Source organism: Calidris pugnax, unplaced genomic scaffold (genome assembly GCF_001431845.1).
Source record: "Calidris pugnax isolate Ruff unplaced genomic scaffold, ASM143184v1 scaffold30, whole genome shotgun sequence".
In the NCBI taxonomy this organism is placed as follows: domain Eukaryota; kingdom Metazoa; phylum Chordata; class Aves; order Charadriiformes; family Scolopacidae; genus Calidris; species Calidris pugnax.
In genome coordinates this window covers 5,107,014-5,124,841 of record NW_015090776.1, presented here as the reverse complement: position 1 = coordinate 5,124,841, position 17,828 = coordinate 5,107,014, and the positions used below count along the sequence as shown (strand labels likewise).

Below are 17,828 nucleotides of genomic sequence, written 5' to 3'. Positions count from 1 at the left end.
TCCCCGCTGCTCCCACTGCTCGGGCAGTATTTTGGCCCCTGGCCATTTTAAACAATTAATGGAGGGGTGGAGAAACTTGCCATGTTAAATTACTTCCTCCTTTGGGAGGGGGTGAGATCTCCACATCTCTTGCCTGATACCAATGCAGTTTGTTGCTGTTGCCTGAAGCGGTCACTGCCTCTCTGTTTTCCTCCTAGAAGTTAGAAAAACAATATTTCAGAGCAGTCTTTTTTTTTTTTTTTTTTTTTTTTGGTATTTCTCGGAATTTTGCTTGACCTGCAGCGTTTTTTTTTAATTTTTTTTTTTTTTGGTATTTCTCGGAGTTTTGCTTGACCTGCAGTGCTGCCTCAGGATCTCGCGGGGCAGAGGAACTTCTTTGGACTTGGAGAAAAGCAAGCCGAGGGTGGAGGATTTTGCTGGAAACCTCTTTGGGAAGCTGGAGACTTTTTCGGGATGCCTGCCGCCGGCTCCTTCTCCCGTAGCAGCTATTCCCATCTTCCCGGGAGAAGGCAGCTCCCTGCCACGGAGCATCCGCGTTAAGCGGGTCTGTGGGGAGGAGGACCAGGCACGCTCCGAGGGACGAGGGACACAGATAGCAGCGATGCCCTAAGGAGCTGGTGCCGGCTCTGCCCGCATCCCGAAGGTCCCCGCGGGGCTGGGGGACGCGGCACCCTGCCCTGGCCATGCCCCACCGCCGTCTGAGCGCTGGAGTTGGCTGTCAGAGAAACCTTGGAGGTCCCCTTGCTCAGCCCCGGTAGTGTCATGAGTTAGATTAGTTGGAGCTGTGCTGGGGGCGGTGAGGGCTTGGATTACAGTCCAGAACTCAAAGTGCTTTCCGTGGTTCACGTCGGAGGGGAGAGGAGACGCCCCGTCGCACACATGGAGGAAAAAGAGAAAAAGCGCTGCCTTGGGAAGTGAGGGGGAATAAAGGAGGCCGGGAACATGGTAAGGAAACCTCTGCGAAGGGCTCCTGCCCTGGGCACAAGCGGAGCCGTGCGGGATGGAGCCGCTATCGGGGCAGCCTGCCTGGAGCCAGCACACGGCGCTCACGCCGGGAGTGGGAAACGGCTCCTCTGGCACTTCCCGTTACTCGGGTGGCACACTCTGCCCTGGGGTGCCAGCCCCGCGTGGTAGCTGCAGGGACACGGGGCTCTTGGTGGCACTGGTCCCCCGCAGGGTGCCTGTTGGGGTACAGCCCTGGAGCGAGGGGCTGGGAGGGGGCAGGTCAGGGAGGGCCCTGTTTTTCGGGCTGCCCGGATGCTGGGGTCCCCTCCTGCCCTCCCTGCCAGTCCAGCTCCAGGGCTGTGGGCACTGCCTCCTTGCAGTGGGGTCGCTTCCCCCCTCTCCAGGGAAAGGGAGAGCGTCTGCTTCATTCCTCCTGCCCAAGGTGGGCAGCCAGGCGTTCAGAGGAACCCCCGGAGCTGGGGTGGGATCCCTCCTTTTCAGTGCCAAGTTCTGCACGTGGGGTTCCGTGTTGTGGGAGGGCAGAGGCTGGCGAGCCCAGCTGGGCAGCAGAGCACCCTGTCTCCCTGGGAGTGGCTGCAGGGCAGTCCCCTGCCCAGCCTGCGAACAGAGGTGCCCAGAGTATTCACTGGGACACCATTAGAGGCTGGAGCATTCACTAGCCCTGTGGCAAGATCCTGCTGAGCACCAGTCTGGCTTCTCGTGGTTTGTTCGTGGGCTCAGGAAAGGGCTCTGGGTGCCCAGCAGCCCTAAATCTCCTGGATGTGTCCTGCTGTGCTGGGAATAAATCATGGGCTGCTTCTTCACAGCAGAGGGAACAAAGTCCCAAAGTCCGTGAGGGGGACAAGCAGCTTGCGTTGCTGCTGTGCCTGGCAGTGACTTGCTTTTTCTTAAAAGTTCAACTTCTGGGCTTGGAGAAACTCGGCTTTCATTGAAGGAAGAGTTGCCTGACTTCTGGCTTCTGCAACCTGAGCTAAGCTCATGGACCCATGTCCTTCCCTCTGCCTCCCTCCAGCTCCTCTGCCAAGAACCTTGTGGCTCTCCGTGCCGATGTCAGAGCCGTGATGGCCTCTCCTCTCCTGCTGTGCACTTCCACTTCTCCACTCCAGTCAGGAGACTTCTTTCCCTTACCTCATGCCTAGCGTGTTTTGGGCAATTTTTGGTCTCTGCTGGTTATTGTATGAAGTTGATATCGAAGGAGAGCAGCATTTGGGGCTGTGCAGGGTGGGTGCTGTCCCTTATGGTGCCACGGGCTGCGTTTTGCCATGGGAGCTGGAGCAGAGCCCACAAAGCTGTCCTCCAGGAGGCCTGAGGCAGCTGCTGCTACTCTGCTCCTGCAAACTGGAGGTGACTTCCTGATTCCCAAGTGCTTCATCCCCAGTTCAGATCCTTCACCTTGTTCTGGTGTGTGATGCCAGAGCTGCCAGAAGCTGGGGCCTTGTGCAGAGCAGTGCCATGGCCAGTCCAGGTGCCACGGTGGGTTGTGGGCATGCAGGGACCATGAGGAGGGGTCGTGTGCCTCTTGGGTGCTGGGTTCAGGCTTGGCAGCTGCAAGGAGCAGGAACCAGAGGCCAAGATGCCACGTAGCAATGGGTGCTGGCCACACTGTGGTCACCTGTGCTCTGTGGCAGGTATCCATTCTCAATGCTGTGGTAGACCAGTCTGCAGCTGGGGAGGTGTGATCTGTGAGCAGCTGAGTTGTGATCCTAGCTCCAAGGTGTTCAAACAATTGAGTGTTTGGTGTCCTGGTGAAACAACCAAACCCTGCAGGCAAAAGATTTGGATCTCAGTGAATGTGGGGCAGTCTCTTGGCCTGCATGAGGCTTCCCCATGGCCGCTGCCAAGTCTGCAGGACTCTCAGAGGCTTGGCTCCCGATGGGAGTCTGGTGCGGTGTGACTGCTGGCTGCCCTCTTCTGTCTGATTCCTTTTCATGGGGTGTTTGTGCTTTAGTGTGAGGGATGCTGTGGTACCTATGGGTACATAGGGTGGTTGCAGCTGGGAGATGCCCGAAGCACCACCTGTGTAAGATACCTTAGGCCAAAGTAGCCCACTTCCACTAGAATTGATTTGTGCAGCTGTGGAAACCCCATTGGTAAGAGGAAGGCAGGAGCCTGGCTGGGCTCTCTTGACTCTGCTCCTCCCATTGTGGCTTTCATGGCTGGGGATCTGCCCTTCTTCTCCAGCAGGGATCTCTCCTCCACAGGAGGCTTCACCTTGCCTGGTGCCTGTTGCTGGATGGGGCACAGGAGATGGTCAGGGCGTATGGCCAGATCAGGGGGTGCCCCACTTCACCCAAGCAGGTTCAAAACCCTGCACTCTTGGGAGGGTTGGCTTGGGTGGACCCAGCACATGAGTTCAGTGAGGCTCCCCCAGCTGCGTGCCTTGGGCTACCCTTCTCACGTGGTGGCACTGTCCCAGTCTCCAGCCATCACACAGACAGGTAGAGCAGGGTCTGTGTGTATCACAAGATGGGCAAACGCTGGTGTCTTCCTGCAGAGAAGTTCAGGTGGCACCTCTGTGCTGGCAGGAGAGAGGATGGGTTTCAGCAGAAAATACAGTCTTTCTTTTGTCCTCCGGTTATGTCTTCTCCTGGGGTGGGAAGGAAATTAGTCTGGGAATCACAAAGAGCTTTAACCATTGGGGATCTTCTTTCTTTATTTCTGTGCCAAAGCCATGAGCAAGATGTTGGAACACAGACAAAGCCCAGAGACGTAATCCTAAGCACATGGAAGTGGTTTGAAAGCATCTTCTTTGGGGTAACGAGGATGACAATTTGGGCTTAACGCCCTGCTTCTTTCCAGGGATGTTGGGCAGGTGAACATGCTGTTCATTGGAGCAATGATAACAATGGCTAAATGCAGGTGACAGGCCAGCTGTGTCCACGTGTCTCTGCCCAGCAATCACCGAAGGCGTTCGGTTCTCAGATGGGAATGCAGGACCACGAGTGTTTACGGTGAGACGTGGCAAGTGTCCAAGGAGGAGCGTGCGCTGAGTGTTGGCGCTTAATTTTCTGAAAATCATTGTCCTGTGGTGTAACCACCTCTGGCCGTGCTGCCGGCCATCACACCTTGCTCAGTGCACCCTGCTCCTCGGTGGGAAGCTGGCAGAAGATGACACCACAACGTGAGAGCCTTGTGAGAGTCTTGCTGCTGGCCATTTCAGAGAAGATGGCCAGCCAGCATGGCTGCTCCTAAATACTAGAGCACGGTCACGGCCTCTTGGCTCCCAGAGCCTCATTTCCCAGCTTCACCTCAAACATAACCGTGTCTGTGACTGAGCTGTGGAAAACTGAACCGTCCTACACCCTGTGGTCACAGCCTAAACCTGAGCATCAGCGCTGAGCGAGGGTGGAAGTCACAGGCACAGGGGCTACAGGTCCCTTTAGTAACAAAGACCTAAAAAATCTCTGTTAAAGCAGTCAAGGTGTCTTCTGCAGAAGCTATAGACTCAACCCAGCCGTGGGCACTTAATATCAGAGCACCTTTTTCTTCCTGTTCCTGGTTTTACCCATGAAGGAACCCCCTGTTCTTGTCCTGCAGAGCTCAGTCTGGAAAAGCAAGTAGTAGCACCAGGATGAGACGTGTTGCTGACTGTAGAACAATAAAAAGCAAGGATAGCCTGGTAGGGTAAGCCCCCCACTTCTGGTGGTGGGATGCTCTGTGCCGTGCTTTCTACTCCACTCATGATACCAGGCTTGCAGCTCAGAGAAGTAAATGGACGTGCCCTTGTTGACTCTGAAGGTCTGACTATGCTAATATCTCTCTGCTGCATGGAGTGCCTCATCTCTGTTGGCCGGCCTAGTCTTTCATTAAAAAATGAACAACAACAAAAAAAGGGCCCTTTCCTGTGGCAAGTGCTTCTGGCTGGTTTCATACGTATCCCTTTGCATCACTGGCTGCCAAGCTGAAACTTTCAAGATCAAAGCAGCACAGAATGAATCTGAAAGTCTTTGTTTTTGCTCAAATTTACCATCCTGCCATCAGCCTGGGGTGCCCAGGATGACCCCTTGCTCCAGCTGGTGCAACCAGCCATTGATTTGAATGGTATCAAATGGCTCGGCTGAAGAGCAATGAGGACCAGATGAAGACTTGTGTGAAGACTCCTGCACATTGTGGAGGTAGAGGAGCCTTATGGTCACCCCCGTGGGCACCTTAAGGTCCGTGGGGCTGTATGGTCACCCTCAACCGGATGCGATGCTGTGGCTGGATGGTGGCTTGCGTGGTGCAGGGAAGAAAAGCTGTAGGAGTTCTGATGATCTGAGCTAGGTGTCCACCTTGAGCTTCACAGGCTGTCTTAGGTGTGGCAGCGTTCGCAGGAGATGGAGGTTTGAGGCTTCCTGAGCAGGTTCCATCAGGAGCTCCCTGCCCTGGGGCTGCCTGTCAAATCTCAGTGCTTCCCAACAAAAACCCAGCGCTGCTGAGCCTCCAACATGGTTAAAGGATGTGGATTATTTGCTGTCTGTTGTCATCTTTCTGAATACATTTACCTTTTGAACAAGGTCCTTCTCATACGCTCGGGAGGCTGGTATGTAGACCCGTTAATGGATCAAGGGGAAAAATGCCTGTGGATGTATTCTCCTTTGTGTTTGGGCTTATAACCACCCACGTTTTGGCATACATCCCTTCTGTGCACAAAGATGTCTTTTAGAAATCGCTAGTTAAATCTCCACCCTCCTTTGATATGTATGGAAATAATGGGACACGTGAGACTGTTTGCTGTTTGGAAAAAAAAAAAAAAAAAGCCATAAAGGGAGTAGCTTTAAAAGCCTGTGTTTACTCCTTTCTAACTCAGGAGTTTAGTAAAAGTAATGCCCTGAATTTATGGCTGATTGACTTAGCTTTCGGGGAGGCGTGCGTTTAGGTATCCGAATGTAGGGGAAACGTTTGGATCTGACTGTAAGTCCTGGGCTTGGCTGCTCAGGGGCAGGAGAGCTTGAGCACGTGTGTGTTCCCCAGTGAGCTCGGAGAGCCCTGGAGCAAACCTGGGTCCCTCTCACCAAGAGCACTTCTCCCAGCTGGGCACAGACTGATGCTTCTTGTGGTTGCCCAGGGCTGAGCTGACGTAGCCATGGACATCCTGGGCTGCCTGCTCTGTCCTTCCTGTTGATTCTTCCTCAGAGGTGGTGTCTGATGGCTGCTGCCAGCTCCTTTCTCATGTCAAAGGGATGTGCTCCTTCAAGGAAGGGTCCTTGCATGCTTACTGTTTTCTCATGCGATGGACCAGCCCCTCCTGGATTTCCTACACAACTTCAGAGCATTTTTTGTTCCCTCTTGATGTAGCAGGACTTGCATTTCATGAGCACGGGGTAATATGGAGTGTTTAAGGCTAGAAGGATCTATGGCTCATTTGTTACAGGACACTGGGACCACAAAGTGTTAGCTGGCTCCCACAATGAATCTGGGAGCTCTTTTTTAACTAAAACATGCTATTTTCTTAGTGGCATCCACCTTCAGTTACGGAGGCTGCAAGAGATAATAAACCCACTGGTCCCCTCGGGAGTCTGTCCAGCAGCTCCTACACCTTGCAGAGGACGGGGTGGCATCTGAATGTGACCCAGCCACAGCCTCCAGCTCGGAACACATGCAAAGCTGGCCCAGAAGTAATAATCTAAATGCTGCCCCTGCGAAGATCATTTCTGGCACTCGTCAGCTGTCCCGCTGAAGGATTATCATTTTCTCTTTGAGCACAGGAGGCTGCCCATCTGTTGTAAGATGCCCCCAGATGGGTGTCTGAACGCAAGGTGTCGGCTGTGGCCTCGTGCCTCAGACTAAAAGGTGTTAAAATAAGCTGACCCGCTTGGCGAAGGACTTACCCAGGGTATTTTATAGCTGGCTGGTAGAAACAAATCTCTTTCCCCCCCTTAGAGTGCCCTATTATTTGGTAGGCGTTGGGCACAAATGGCAAGGGGTGCACGATGCTGCTGCTCGGGTTGGTCTGCCAGAGGGATGCCTGACGTTGAGACTGGAGTAAATACTCGAATAAGATGAATGAGCTCAAGCAATTCTCTGGGGTAGCAAAGAGAAAGACAGATTTATGTATTTTTTTTTTTTTAGTGCATTTCCTAGAAGAGCCCTGTAAAGAAAGGGAGGCTGCTGTAATATCCCAGAACTTGTCTTGTGTGGAAGTGGCCTGGGAAGCTCTTGGCTCTCTCGGTGACATCTGACGGGCTCTAGCAAGCCTTGTCCAAGCTCGTTGCAGAAAAAGGACACTTTGAATGTGGAGATGCCTGGCTGGCCCACGGCAAATGGTGCCATGAGCAGGCTGTTGGTGCACTAGTAGGGCAGCCCATGGAGTCTGGTGGTGGGAGAGGGCACAGCTCTGCCCTGGGGGGGTCTGGAGAAGCTGGGGAGGTGCATGTGGCTAACGCTGGGCAATGAAACCACAGCCACCACGTGCTCGCACTCTTCCAGCATGAGTGTTGCTGCAGAGGGTGTTTTTAAAAGTACCCAAAGCTTTGCCTCACACCGAGTACAGCTTTGTTAATTAATTGCATGGTTAGATCTATGCCAATGATGTTTTTTAAAAAAATCTCTGCATAGACAGTTATTTCAGATTAAGGACTTAATCCCTTGATTAAACTAAACCAAAATAAGCTGGTCTGCAGCTGTAGGATGGTGTTTTAAACACAGCTCTTCTCATCTGCTTGTAGGCCCTTGTTTCAGCTGGAAGATGTCTGTTTAAGGACAGGGCTTTGGTTTATTCTCTCATGTGCCCTTTAAACACCTATATCGTCTCCCTGATCTATTGCTAATAGAAAGTAACAGGCCTTTGGCAGCAGGGCTCGTTCCTTGCTCTGGATAAGACTTACCTTCTGCTCAGTTCACAGAGAGCTTGGTTAGGAGCAGGACCCATCCCTGCGAGGAGAGGCTTATCTCCATTCCCCTGAGCTCTATATTCACATTACCCCTCTCTACCCTTTCCTTTAGGTTTTCCTGCTGCAGGTTCTCTGGAGCTTTCTCCTGTGGCTTTCTCCTTTGCCCGTGCAACAGCCAGCACATTAGAAAGGCCACTGGCAACTGAACAGTTTCGAGAGGTCAAACTGGGGATGAAACACTGACCCGCATATGGATGTGATGCCATTTCCTTTGGGGAGCAGTGTTTGGTCAGGTGAGGGTTGAACAGCAGAGACCTTGCTGTGCAAGATGCTGGCTTCCCTTGGGGACACGTATAAATGGAGGGCTAGTGACAGCTCTGCTTCTCCAGGTGCACGGGCTTTCTTCCCCAAAGGACTGCGCCAGGATATCACAGAATCACAGAAGGGTTTGGGTTGGAAGGGACTTTAAGAGCATCCAGTTCCAACCCCCTGCCCTGGGCAGGGACACCTCCCACCAGACCAGGTTGCTCCAAGCCCCCTCCAACCTGCCCTTGAACCCCTCCAGGGATGGGGCAGCCACAATTTGTGCTTGGCAAGGATGAATATTGGGGTTTGGGTACATTAAGAGCAGATTTGCTTCTTGTGTCGCTGCATCAGACCCACATAAACATCCTGCTGTGCTGCAGGGCTTTCCAACAGGGGAGCTCGGGTGACTCTTGCTGGTCGTGTTGCCATGTGCTGGTGTTTGGCCACCTGAAGCGTGGTGCAGAGCCAGGGATGGACCTGTACCAGGTTGCCTCTGCTCTCTCCTAATCCCTACCTTTCTCTCCAACGTTGGTATATAGCTGTGCACTAGCTCCAAAGCTTGAGCCTCGCAGGAGGTCGTGCTTTGCTTTCAAAGCAATCTAGGATGTCCCCCTTGAGTGAAAACAAACCCACCCTGGGCTGGTGGGGTGACGGCCCAGCTTTGGGCCCTGCCTTTCCCAGGCCGAGCATGCTCAGACCTCCAGCATGCGCAGAAGCGGGCCCTCTTTAGAGCCGAAAAGCAAATACATCATTTTTCCCTTTGTTTAATTAAATGAGAGATCATGAGTTAATCGCTTCCAAGCGCTTGTCTTCCTGCAGTGCCTGGAATGATAATCCTGCGTGCTGCCCAGTAGGAGCTGCTTTGGCTGCCGCAGCCGCCTCAACCCGGAGAAGGGCCGGGGGAACAGAGGGAGGCATCTGGAAATGATTCTCCAAGCTCTCGTCTGCGGAGCAACCACTCCCTGCAAGGCTGTAGGAGCTGGTTTATCCGCAGGCTGGGGAGCCCTCGTCCTGCCTGCCCGGGTGGAATGGGAGCCGAGCTGGGCTACGCCGTGCCCTGCACAAGGGATGCCGTGGTGGCAGCTTGCCGTCGGAGGTAGAGCCCCTGGGCGAAGCTGGCCTGGGTGAAACTTTTTCCATTCCCTCCAAATGGAACTGGGTGCTGTGCTTTTCTCCCTGGAAAGCTGAAAACAATAGCTCCAAAGAGCAGGTAGAGCCGTTCTGGTTATCTCACAGGAAGGTGGGGTAATTACAGCAGCGTGAATGCTCTACCTCTCTAGCTGCACCATTTAATAGCACGCTATTTCAGCGCAAACATCCAGAGGCAGGCAGGGCGCCGAAGGCAGGCGCCCTCCTCCCAGCCTCCCTCGGAGCGAGCAGCAGAGGGGGGAGCTGGCACTTGCTCTGGGAAGATTTTTCTCCCTTGAACTCATTGCCGCTGTGATTAGAGAGGCTCAGGAAATGGGGCTGGGAGGGTTCCTCCTCCCTGCAGAAACGGAGTGGGAAATCTCAAATTTTGTCAGAAAAACAAGCCGTGTTTTTAGCCAAAGACCTTTTTGAACAGAGAAACGTCTCATTTTTAAAGGCCTGGTTTTCCACTTGGTGTTGTCAGAAAGTGGAAGGGCTTCGTGGAAAGCCCAGGGGTCTGTTTTTACTGGAAATGAGGTTTCTCACGTCAGCTGAGAGCGGAGCAGCCCCGGCCAAGCGGTGCAGCACGGCAGCCTGTGCTGGCGGAGGGACCAGCACAGCCCGGCCCCGCTCAGCGCCTGCTCTGTGCTCTTTTCCCCCCAGCCCCAAAACTGGCTGGGGGCCACGGGCAGGCGCCGAGCTTGCACTGCTTGGAGCTCTGCCCCTTCCCAGTTTCACTGTTCTTTCTACTTTCCCGTTCTGGGGTGTGGGAGGGTTGGGTTGTCTCTTCTCCCCTCACCTTGGCAGACTCTGGTCCGCCCCCCCCTTGGCCTTCACGCTGTCCCAAGGTACCTGGGCAAGAAAATGGGTGCGTGCAGGATGTGGCCAGGCTCCGGGCAGCCAGTGGAAGGAGGGGAAAGTTGTGGGAGCTGCTGGCAAGGTCTCCCTGTTGAGTGGGAGCTGAGACGGTGGGTGACTCAGAGCTGGGCGTACCACGGGCACCGCTCGCTCTGCTCGCAGCCTCCCGGGCTCCGCTCCACCGCCCAGCAACGCTCCTCGCTCTGCCGAGCCACAGCCAGTGCTGGATTTAACCGGGGCACGTTGGGATACGTAGTTTCAGATGAGGGGGTCCAGATTTCTCCGAGCAGAGCCACAGATCCTTTAGTTAAATTCCTGCTGCCAGATGAATGCTCGGTGTGTTACGTGGGCCAGTCCAGCCCACTAGAAAGGAGGCGTTGTCTGCCATAAGTCATGGGTTACTCTGGCCTCACCATACTGATGGGTTTTAGGAGCCTTCAGACAGCATCTGGGCTGTCAGCAGGGAAGATCTGTGCCTCTTTGTGTTCTCTTTGACCAACACCCGGTGTTTTGTAGACAAAACTCTTGAGCAAGGCACTGTCTTCTTAGCAAGGTGCTTGGGTGAGTTGTAGAGAAGATGCTGCCAAGGCTTTGTGGGCCCAGGTGGGTCCTGCAGCGTTGCAGCCCTTCTCTGTCTGACTTGTGTTGTCCTGAGCCACTTGGGTTGTTGTCCCAGGCACCTGCAGGGAGAGTGCAGGTATTCTGACTCCGTGCAAGGTGTGTAGCCCTGGGGATCTTCTCTCTGCTCCCGGGGCAGGTTGACTTCTTGTTCTCCAAACCTGTAGGAGGCTCTTCAGGGTTCAGACTTAATTGGTGAGCAGCAGGTCCCAAAGAGGAAGAAGCCGAGTCCTGAGTCAGGAAGAAATGTAGCATGGCAGGAGTTCCTGGTGGCTGGAGCTGCTGTGTAGTGCTCTCTGTGCCTACAAAGTTGAGGCAGAAAATTCAATCTGTGCACCTAGAAAAGCTCAGGAAGCTCCTGGTTACTCCAGATGGCTCTTGGTGGGCTCTTCTCCCACCCTGCAGCAGCTGCTTGCACCAGGAGAGGTAGATGTGTTCCCTGAGCAGGGCTGTAACTGATCCTAGGCTCCTCTTCCTGCTCCCTGCTTGGTAGACCTGGCTTGGGGCTTCTGCCTGGGCACCTGTAACCTCATCTCTCCCTGACTCCTGGCTCTTGCTGCAGTTTGTGATGGGGAGAGGGGCTCTTAGGGCAGTCTTTATCCCTCTATTTGTTCCACGGCATCTGTGTCTCCCATTAGATTGGGGAGGAGGGGCTCCCCGCTCATTTCTGCCCCCATTTGAGACCCAAGCTCTCTGCCAGCTGTGAAGCCCTCCTGGGCTCTCCCTTCTCCCCAGGCTGGGACCAGGCTGGGTTGTCCCCATGGCACGGCTCTGCCCACAGAGCCCAGCCTGTCCCCGGGTGCCTCTTCCCTCGCCATGTCCCAGCCCCGGCAGCCGACTCCCAGCTGAGGAGCAGTGAAAGCCGGTATGGCCGGACGTGACCTTAACCTGGGCTTTATTTAGCGCCTTGATTTATAGAGGAGTTATTTTCAAAGCCTGTTTCTCTTTTGGGAGGTGTGGTGAGTGTCTGGCAGAGCAGTGGCAGTGAGCTGGAGTTCATAGGTCCTCCTGTGCTACGGACAAAGGGGTGTTTGAGTCCCGAGACACGTTTTGCTCGGGGAGATGCTCTCTGGCTTGGTTGGAAAGCACTCCTTTTGCCTTTGTGCTGGGTGGCTGAAAAGGAGCAAGTGTCCAGGACCTTACCCATGAGGGGGATGTGGCAATACGGCTGGAAGTAAGGAAGCCTGAGACTTGCATTCCCTGGAGGGAGCTGCTTTCTCCAGAAGGCTTCTGTGCCTGGTTCTGCCAGCTCCTGGGGGCTGCTGAGGGCTGGCTGTGCAGGCATGGGCTGAACTGAAAGTCTGCTGGGGCAGGACTGCTCTCTCTTTTGGTCCTTAGCTTGTTCTCCTCCTCTTCCATCACCGTCCCCTCATCCTGGGTTGCAGAGGTTTCTCCTCGTGGAGGTTACATCACCTGCTTGAGATAAGGTTTGTAGGTAGGATGGGCTCTAGACTTCATGTTTGTCAGCCTCTGGAGCGCAGGATGCTTTCCTCTTCTATTGCTGTCCCAAGCTGGTCCATATGAGTTCCCTGTGCCTCCAAACCTCTCCTGCCCTCCAAACGTGGCTCCTCTATGTGGCAGGCACTGACCACAGGCTGGACGCGCGAGGCTGGCTATCTGTACTCCAGCATCAAACAGCAGGACCGTGCAGCCTCTTGCAGCACTTGCTGAGCCCTTTCCTCAGGCCACTCTGTAATCTGAGAAGTTAATTAGAACAAATAAGCAGCCCCATCCCTAGGATTGTGAGTTGGTTTAATGAGTCCATGATCAGAGGTGAATCTGCTGCTATTGCAGGCTCCGAGCTCTGCCAAGTTTTCCCCCTCTGCGTTTCAAGGTGGCTTCTGAGGCTCCACCATGTTTCACCCCTTACCTGGGCAGGACCTACCCCTGGGAGACCACCCTGGGTGGGTGGGAGCACTGGAAAACCAGTTTTGCCTCCGCGTTCACCTGCTGCGTCCATCCTTGTTCTGCAGCTGCTGGTGCTACAATCATGTGCAGCACCACGGGATGTAGGAATTTGCTCCCTCTTCGGGGCTCTTCGTGTGGAATTAGCAGAGGGATTGGTGAAGAAAACATCTCCTTTTTGTACCAAATAGTAGGGGTTGAAATCTTCTCTCTGTCCCTTCGAAGCCCACACAGCTATCACGGCACAGTCTAGCCAGAGAGAGATAAAGCCTCCCTGCTAAGGAGTGCAGTGTTAGCACCGAACTCTGCGATGGCTACAGGCTACAGTTATTCCACATTTTACTAAAGGAAGGATAACTCAGTTTATTTTAACCATATAAAGGATTTTTGATTCGGTGCCAGTGTTAATAATTGTCTTGTGGAGGCTTTGCTAAGGCAGCAGGAATGGTGTGAGAACCTTAGAGCGATGCACTGACTCATGTGCAAATATTTTGACTTCTTTGTTTTGTTTGCAATAGTAAACTTGACAAATTTCATTTGGGAGGGGATTGATACCCGAAAGAATTTTGCACAAGCCTGGGGGGCGGGGGGGGGAAGAAGATGGCACAGAACCAAGCCCAGCTGGTTTTGACTGAGATTTTTGAACCTGTGGAGGGTCAGAGGGAACTTGTTTTCAAACGCTACCAGCAGTAACACTCCTGTGATAGTGTCCGAGCACTTGGCTGGGTTTTTTGCAGTGCTGGGTGGGAGAGCACCTGTGTCAAGGCCAGTTTTATCTGACAAGGGCACAGACACTTGCTGGTTGGTGTCACCAGAGGTTACTGGACCTGCGCTTGCCTTCAGCTGGCTGCGCTGGGCCCCTCTCCCTTGTTTCACAAGAGCGTGGGAGAGGAATGATGTGTAACCTTCAGTGTGTTAGATCAATATTTAGCAATATTATTAATATGTCCAATTGTGAGAGGCTTCATGTTGGGTTTGATACCAATTTCCCTACCCTACAGCCCCCTTGGTGCATTTTTTAACAGGTCCAGAATACCATGCAAAGGAAACATTTCTTATTTAGGCTGCCCTTTTGGGTCTGTACAACTCACCCATGGTTCCTCGTGGTCTGTTTTCTCTTATATTTCCTGAGCTCTGCTGAGTCCTCCCCTCACACCCTGTGTGGGGCTGGTCTTGACCAGAACTGGGCAGAGAGCTGCAGGCTCTCAGTTCTCACCAGTTGGCTCTTGACCTCCACCATCTCTAGCAGAAGACTTTCTCTGAACTTCCTGCAGAGAAGAAAGTGCCTGGGAATTTCCGGCTTTCCATTTCAATTAATGGAATAAAAGTTGGGGTTTTAGATCGTTGTTTTCTGAGTGGAAAGAAACTTATTCAAAACAGCCTTCTCCCATTTAGGACTGAGGTTAAATGCTTGGTCCTGGCATTCAACTCCTGGAAAGGTGCACGTAGGCCTCCTGCTTTTGGAGTCCTTGGGTTAAGAATAAAAAAAAATAGCTCCTTAACCTCTGTTTATCTGGTCACAGGGACCCTGAGGTCTATTACAGGAGGCAGCTGGTCTCTCAGAAGAGAGACTTTAGGAGCCTGCTGCAGTTTAGCCTGGCTTGTTGCTGACATCAGGAGAAAGGGCAGAGGTTGTCCTGAAGCAGTACCGTGCCACGGGCAGCGTGTGCTTTGCCTGTCACCCCCGTTCTGCCAGCTCGGTGCAGGCAGCGCCTGGGCGTCCTCATCCCTCCTGTGCAGCCCCCCAGGCTCTGCAACAGAGCAGGGAGTTCATATTGTGCTTAAAACACCCAACCCTCTGAAGGAGGAATTAAAAGATGGTTGAGCTGGGCAGCTGTGGGAGGTGGGACGGCTTGTGCGAGGAGCATCATCTCTGCCGTGGCTGCAGGTCGGTTCAGGTTTGCTCTGAGACTTGTGCTTTCCCAAGCCAGTGGAGGTATGTGGAGTGATGAATGTGCTCCCTTGGAGTGGAACCAGCAAAACAGTTTTCTTCCTCTTGTCCCTTCATCCCGCTGTTTCCCGGTGGCAGTGTAAGCTGCTGTAGCATGGCTTTGTTGAGCTTTCTCTCCCAGTCTTGTTGTGGGACTGAGGTGTGTTTTCAGGCATGTCCGTGCGGCCGTTCCTCTTCCACAGGAGACTGTGGGGCTTCTGGGCCAGTGGCTGAAATGCTTTTCTTGTCTCTGGTGAAGGGAGGTGGGTTTGCATCAGATGAGGATCTGGCCAGACACCTGAGTAAACTTTCCTTTGGTTTTGTAGTGAAACTCACTCCCACTGGCTGTAAGTTAGCCAGAGGGGTCCCCTCTAAAATAGAAAGGAAAGGAGGGATTCTCATCCTTTCTGAAGATGTGCACAGATTTATTTTTTTTTTAATTATTATTTTTTGGCAAGCTCTCTTGATTTACCCCCCTGCAATAGATCACAATTTGGCCTCTAGCACTGGAACTGGCCCTGACCCCGTGGCTGGCTCTGGCTGGCAGGCTCTCCTGAATGAAGGTGGATGTAGGGAAGCCACCGCCTCCGATCCCCAGGCAGCAAACGGGCATCCTACGTACCGATGCACGTGCTCAAAGGCAACCCTGCTCACACGCGGATCCTGTTGTGAGGCATCTCTCACTCCAGAAAGTTCCTGGCTCCCGGAGCGAGCCTTTCACGAGAGGCAAACAGCTTTGAATAATGAGGAATCGTGCTGGTGAGAGGCTTTCCCTGGTACCAAACAGCTCCGGCCGCTCGTCCTGCGCGGGGACATCAGGGCGCAGCAGCCTCCGGAGCTTCAGCACAACTGCTGCCCCCGCGACTCCCCTTTGTGCCCGTGCTGGCTGGCATCTCCAGCCCGGGGTGCCCGACACGTGGGGCCCACCGATCTGTGTGTCCCCCCCCCACCATGATGCTGTCTCTCTCTTGCTCGCACGCGCTCACGTGCCGCGGGAATGGTTTAATAGCAGCCCCACCCAGCGCAGGCAGGAGAAGGACTTGCTGCGTAAGCAAAAGCTGGGAAATCTCGCCGCTGTGCGCAGCGCAGAGTGAGCACTCCGCTGCCGTTTTGGGAGAGCTGGGTTTTTTTTTTTTTTGTTGTGTGTTGTTTTTAATTTTTTTTTTTTTTCCTCCCCATTTACCTGGGAATCCCCGGTGCCAAAAGAAACTCGAAAGGACGGCGCTTTGCTCCTTTGATCCTCTCTCTTCCTGCTTTGGGACGGAGATGGCTGCGCTCCTGGGTGTAGGGCTCATCAGGGCACCGGAGTGTACGGTGCCGTGGTACCGCTAACGCTCTCTCTCTTGGCAGGACTCGGAGTCGCTGGACGGCTGCATTCAGAGTACGTTATCAGCACTCTACCCTCCGTTTGAGGCTACCGCAGCCACTGTTCTGTGCCAAGTTTTTGATGTGGTGGAGAAGACGTACCGTGGGGATGGACTGCGCTACCTCATAGACTTCCTGATTCCAGCCAAGCACATCCTGCAGTGCATTCAGCAGGATGCCTGTGTGAGTACATCATGCTTCTCTTAAGGCCTGCGAAGGCTTTTTCGGACAGCTTGCTTGCTTCTCTCCCGTGTAAAACGGCTGGCAGAAAAGTGCTCGCGTGCGTCCGGCAGCCTAGGTGGGAGGGCAGGGAGACAATTAGGAAACAGTTGAGAAGTTGTTACTGAAGCTAAACCGTGCAGAGATCAGCTGTGGAGCGGTGCCCTCACCTTCTGTGACCAGCAACACCAAGCAGAAGGTTTACAGGGTTCAGAGGGGGAGGTTTAGCAAAGCCTTTGCAACCCCACTGCTGGAGATGGCTGACTCGGGTGGCTACTAGCCCCAGCCGTTTCCTGGCCCCATGGATGAAACCATCGGGCTCCTGCTGCTGGCAGGAGGACGTGTGGGGTGAAATGCTGCCAGTCGGTGTTTTTCCCAGAACTCCAGCTCCCCTTTGATGGTTGCTGGAACGGTCGCAAGGCTCAGTAGCCCCGAGGAGTCACGTTACATTTACTGCCAGAACGAGTCCAAGATTAACGTGCTTTACTGTTGGGAGTCTAAAATGTTAGAAACGATGAGTCAAATGCCTCCATCACAAACTTGGCTCAAAGTTTGCAAGATGGAAAAAAAACAAAACCAAACCCAAACCCAGCCCAACCAACACCAAGAACCGAAAACTAGGGTTTGTTCTAGCCTTTTTGTTTCTCAACCTGGAGGGTGTGTGCAGCCAGGCTTTTGATAGAAGTCCTCATGGTGGAGGGCAAGGGACATCGGGGAGGAGGTAAAATATGAAACAGAAGCTGAAATAGTCGGTTACTCATTTGTCTCAAGGAGGTGAAATGCTGGGAGGGGAGACACCCATCACATAACCATGAACCCACGTCACAACCCCTGGGAGCTGGTCCCCTTCCAAGCGTTTCGGTGCGGTGTGTGTCCCGCCGCGTTGTCACCAGCCTCCAGCGTGGGGCCAGCCCTCTCTCTGTGAGCAGATACAGGAAGATCCGAGGTTGTGCGTATGGATTTTTGGGGAGCTGCTCTCTCTCACCCTGAAGGCTCGATAGAGGAGTTATTCCATCGGCTTATCTAGGTCGGACAGGAGTTGCTCCATCGCTGTATCTAGCTGCAGTCTCTAAGGCGGTGGGTGCATGGTGTGATTTTTCCCCTTTGAAGAAAAAAAAGGTAACGATTGCAAGATGTTTCGTGGCTTTCCCCAATCCGCCTCCCTTGCCAAAGGAGGCGAGGGAGCAGTTTCCCTGCTCCCTGAGATCTGGGCAGCTTTCCCGGCGGTGCCCTGGGCCCGGCAGGGTGGCAGAGGGGAGGGAAGGAGTTGCGGCCTCCTCAGCGCGGCCCTCTGCCCGCCATGGCTTGCAGGCAGCTTGGCCCACAGGGCTGCTCTCCCAAAGGGAAGGTGTTTGGGGCAGCGTGCAGGAAGGGGTGCCAGCAAAGGGGTCTGCTGGGCGGTGAGGGGGCACTGTCCCCTGGGCGGTGAGGCCCCGCCATGGGCCATGGCTGCCCTCGGGGTGAGGCCCCTGTGGGAGCGGGGTGGGGTGGTAGGGAGGGCCTTGCGCTGCCCGGCAGCCAATGGGAGGACAGCTGAGGCTACAACAGCCAATAGGAGCATAGGGCTGCCTTGATGGGCATGGCGGGGCGTGGCTGAGCCAAGGGGGCAGTTGGAGCCGGAGGCGCTGGGCCCTGAGGTGTGAGGGCGGTGAGGAGCGGGAGCGGGAGCGGGAGCGGGAGCGGGAGCGGGAGAGGGGAGGGGAGGGGGGGTGAGGGGCCCC

At 54.2% G+C, this 17,828-nt stretch overlaps 1 protein-coding gene across 3 annotated transcripts in view; it reads left to right on the top strand.

Moving 5' to 3' along the window:
- The first annotated feature begins 350 nt into the window (after nt 1–350).
- PLEKHG4 (pleckstrin homology and RhoGEF domain containing G4) overlaps nt 351–17,828 on the top strand; it is a 90,581-nt gene continuing 73,103 nt past the window's right edge. For all 3 annotated transcript variants that reach the window (XM_014948898.1, XM_014948907.1, XM_014948891.1), the window contains exons 1-2: nt 351–945; nt 15,874–16,071. In XM_014948898.1, the coding sequence (XP_014804384.1) occupies nt 943–945; nt 15,874–16,071 (201 nt within the window). In that variant the 5' untranslated portion in view covers nt 351–942. The remainder of the gene's footprint in view (nt 946–15,873; nt 16,072–17,828) is intronic.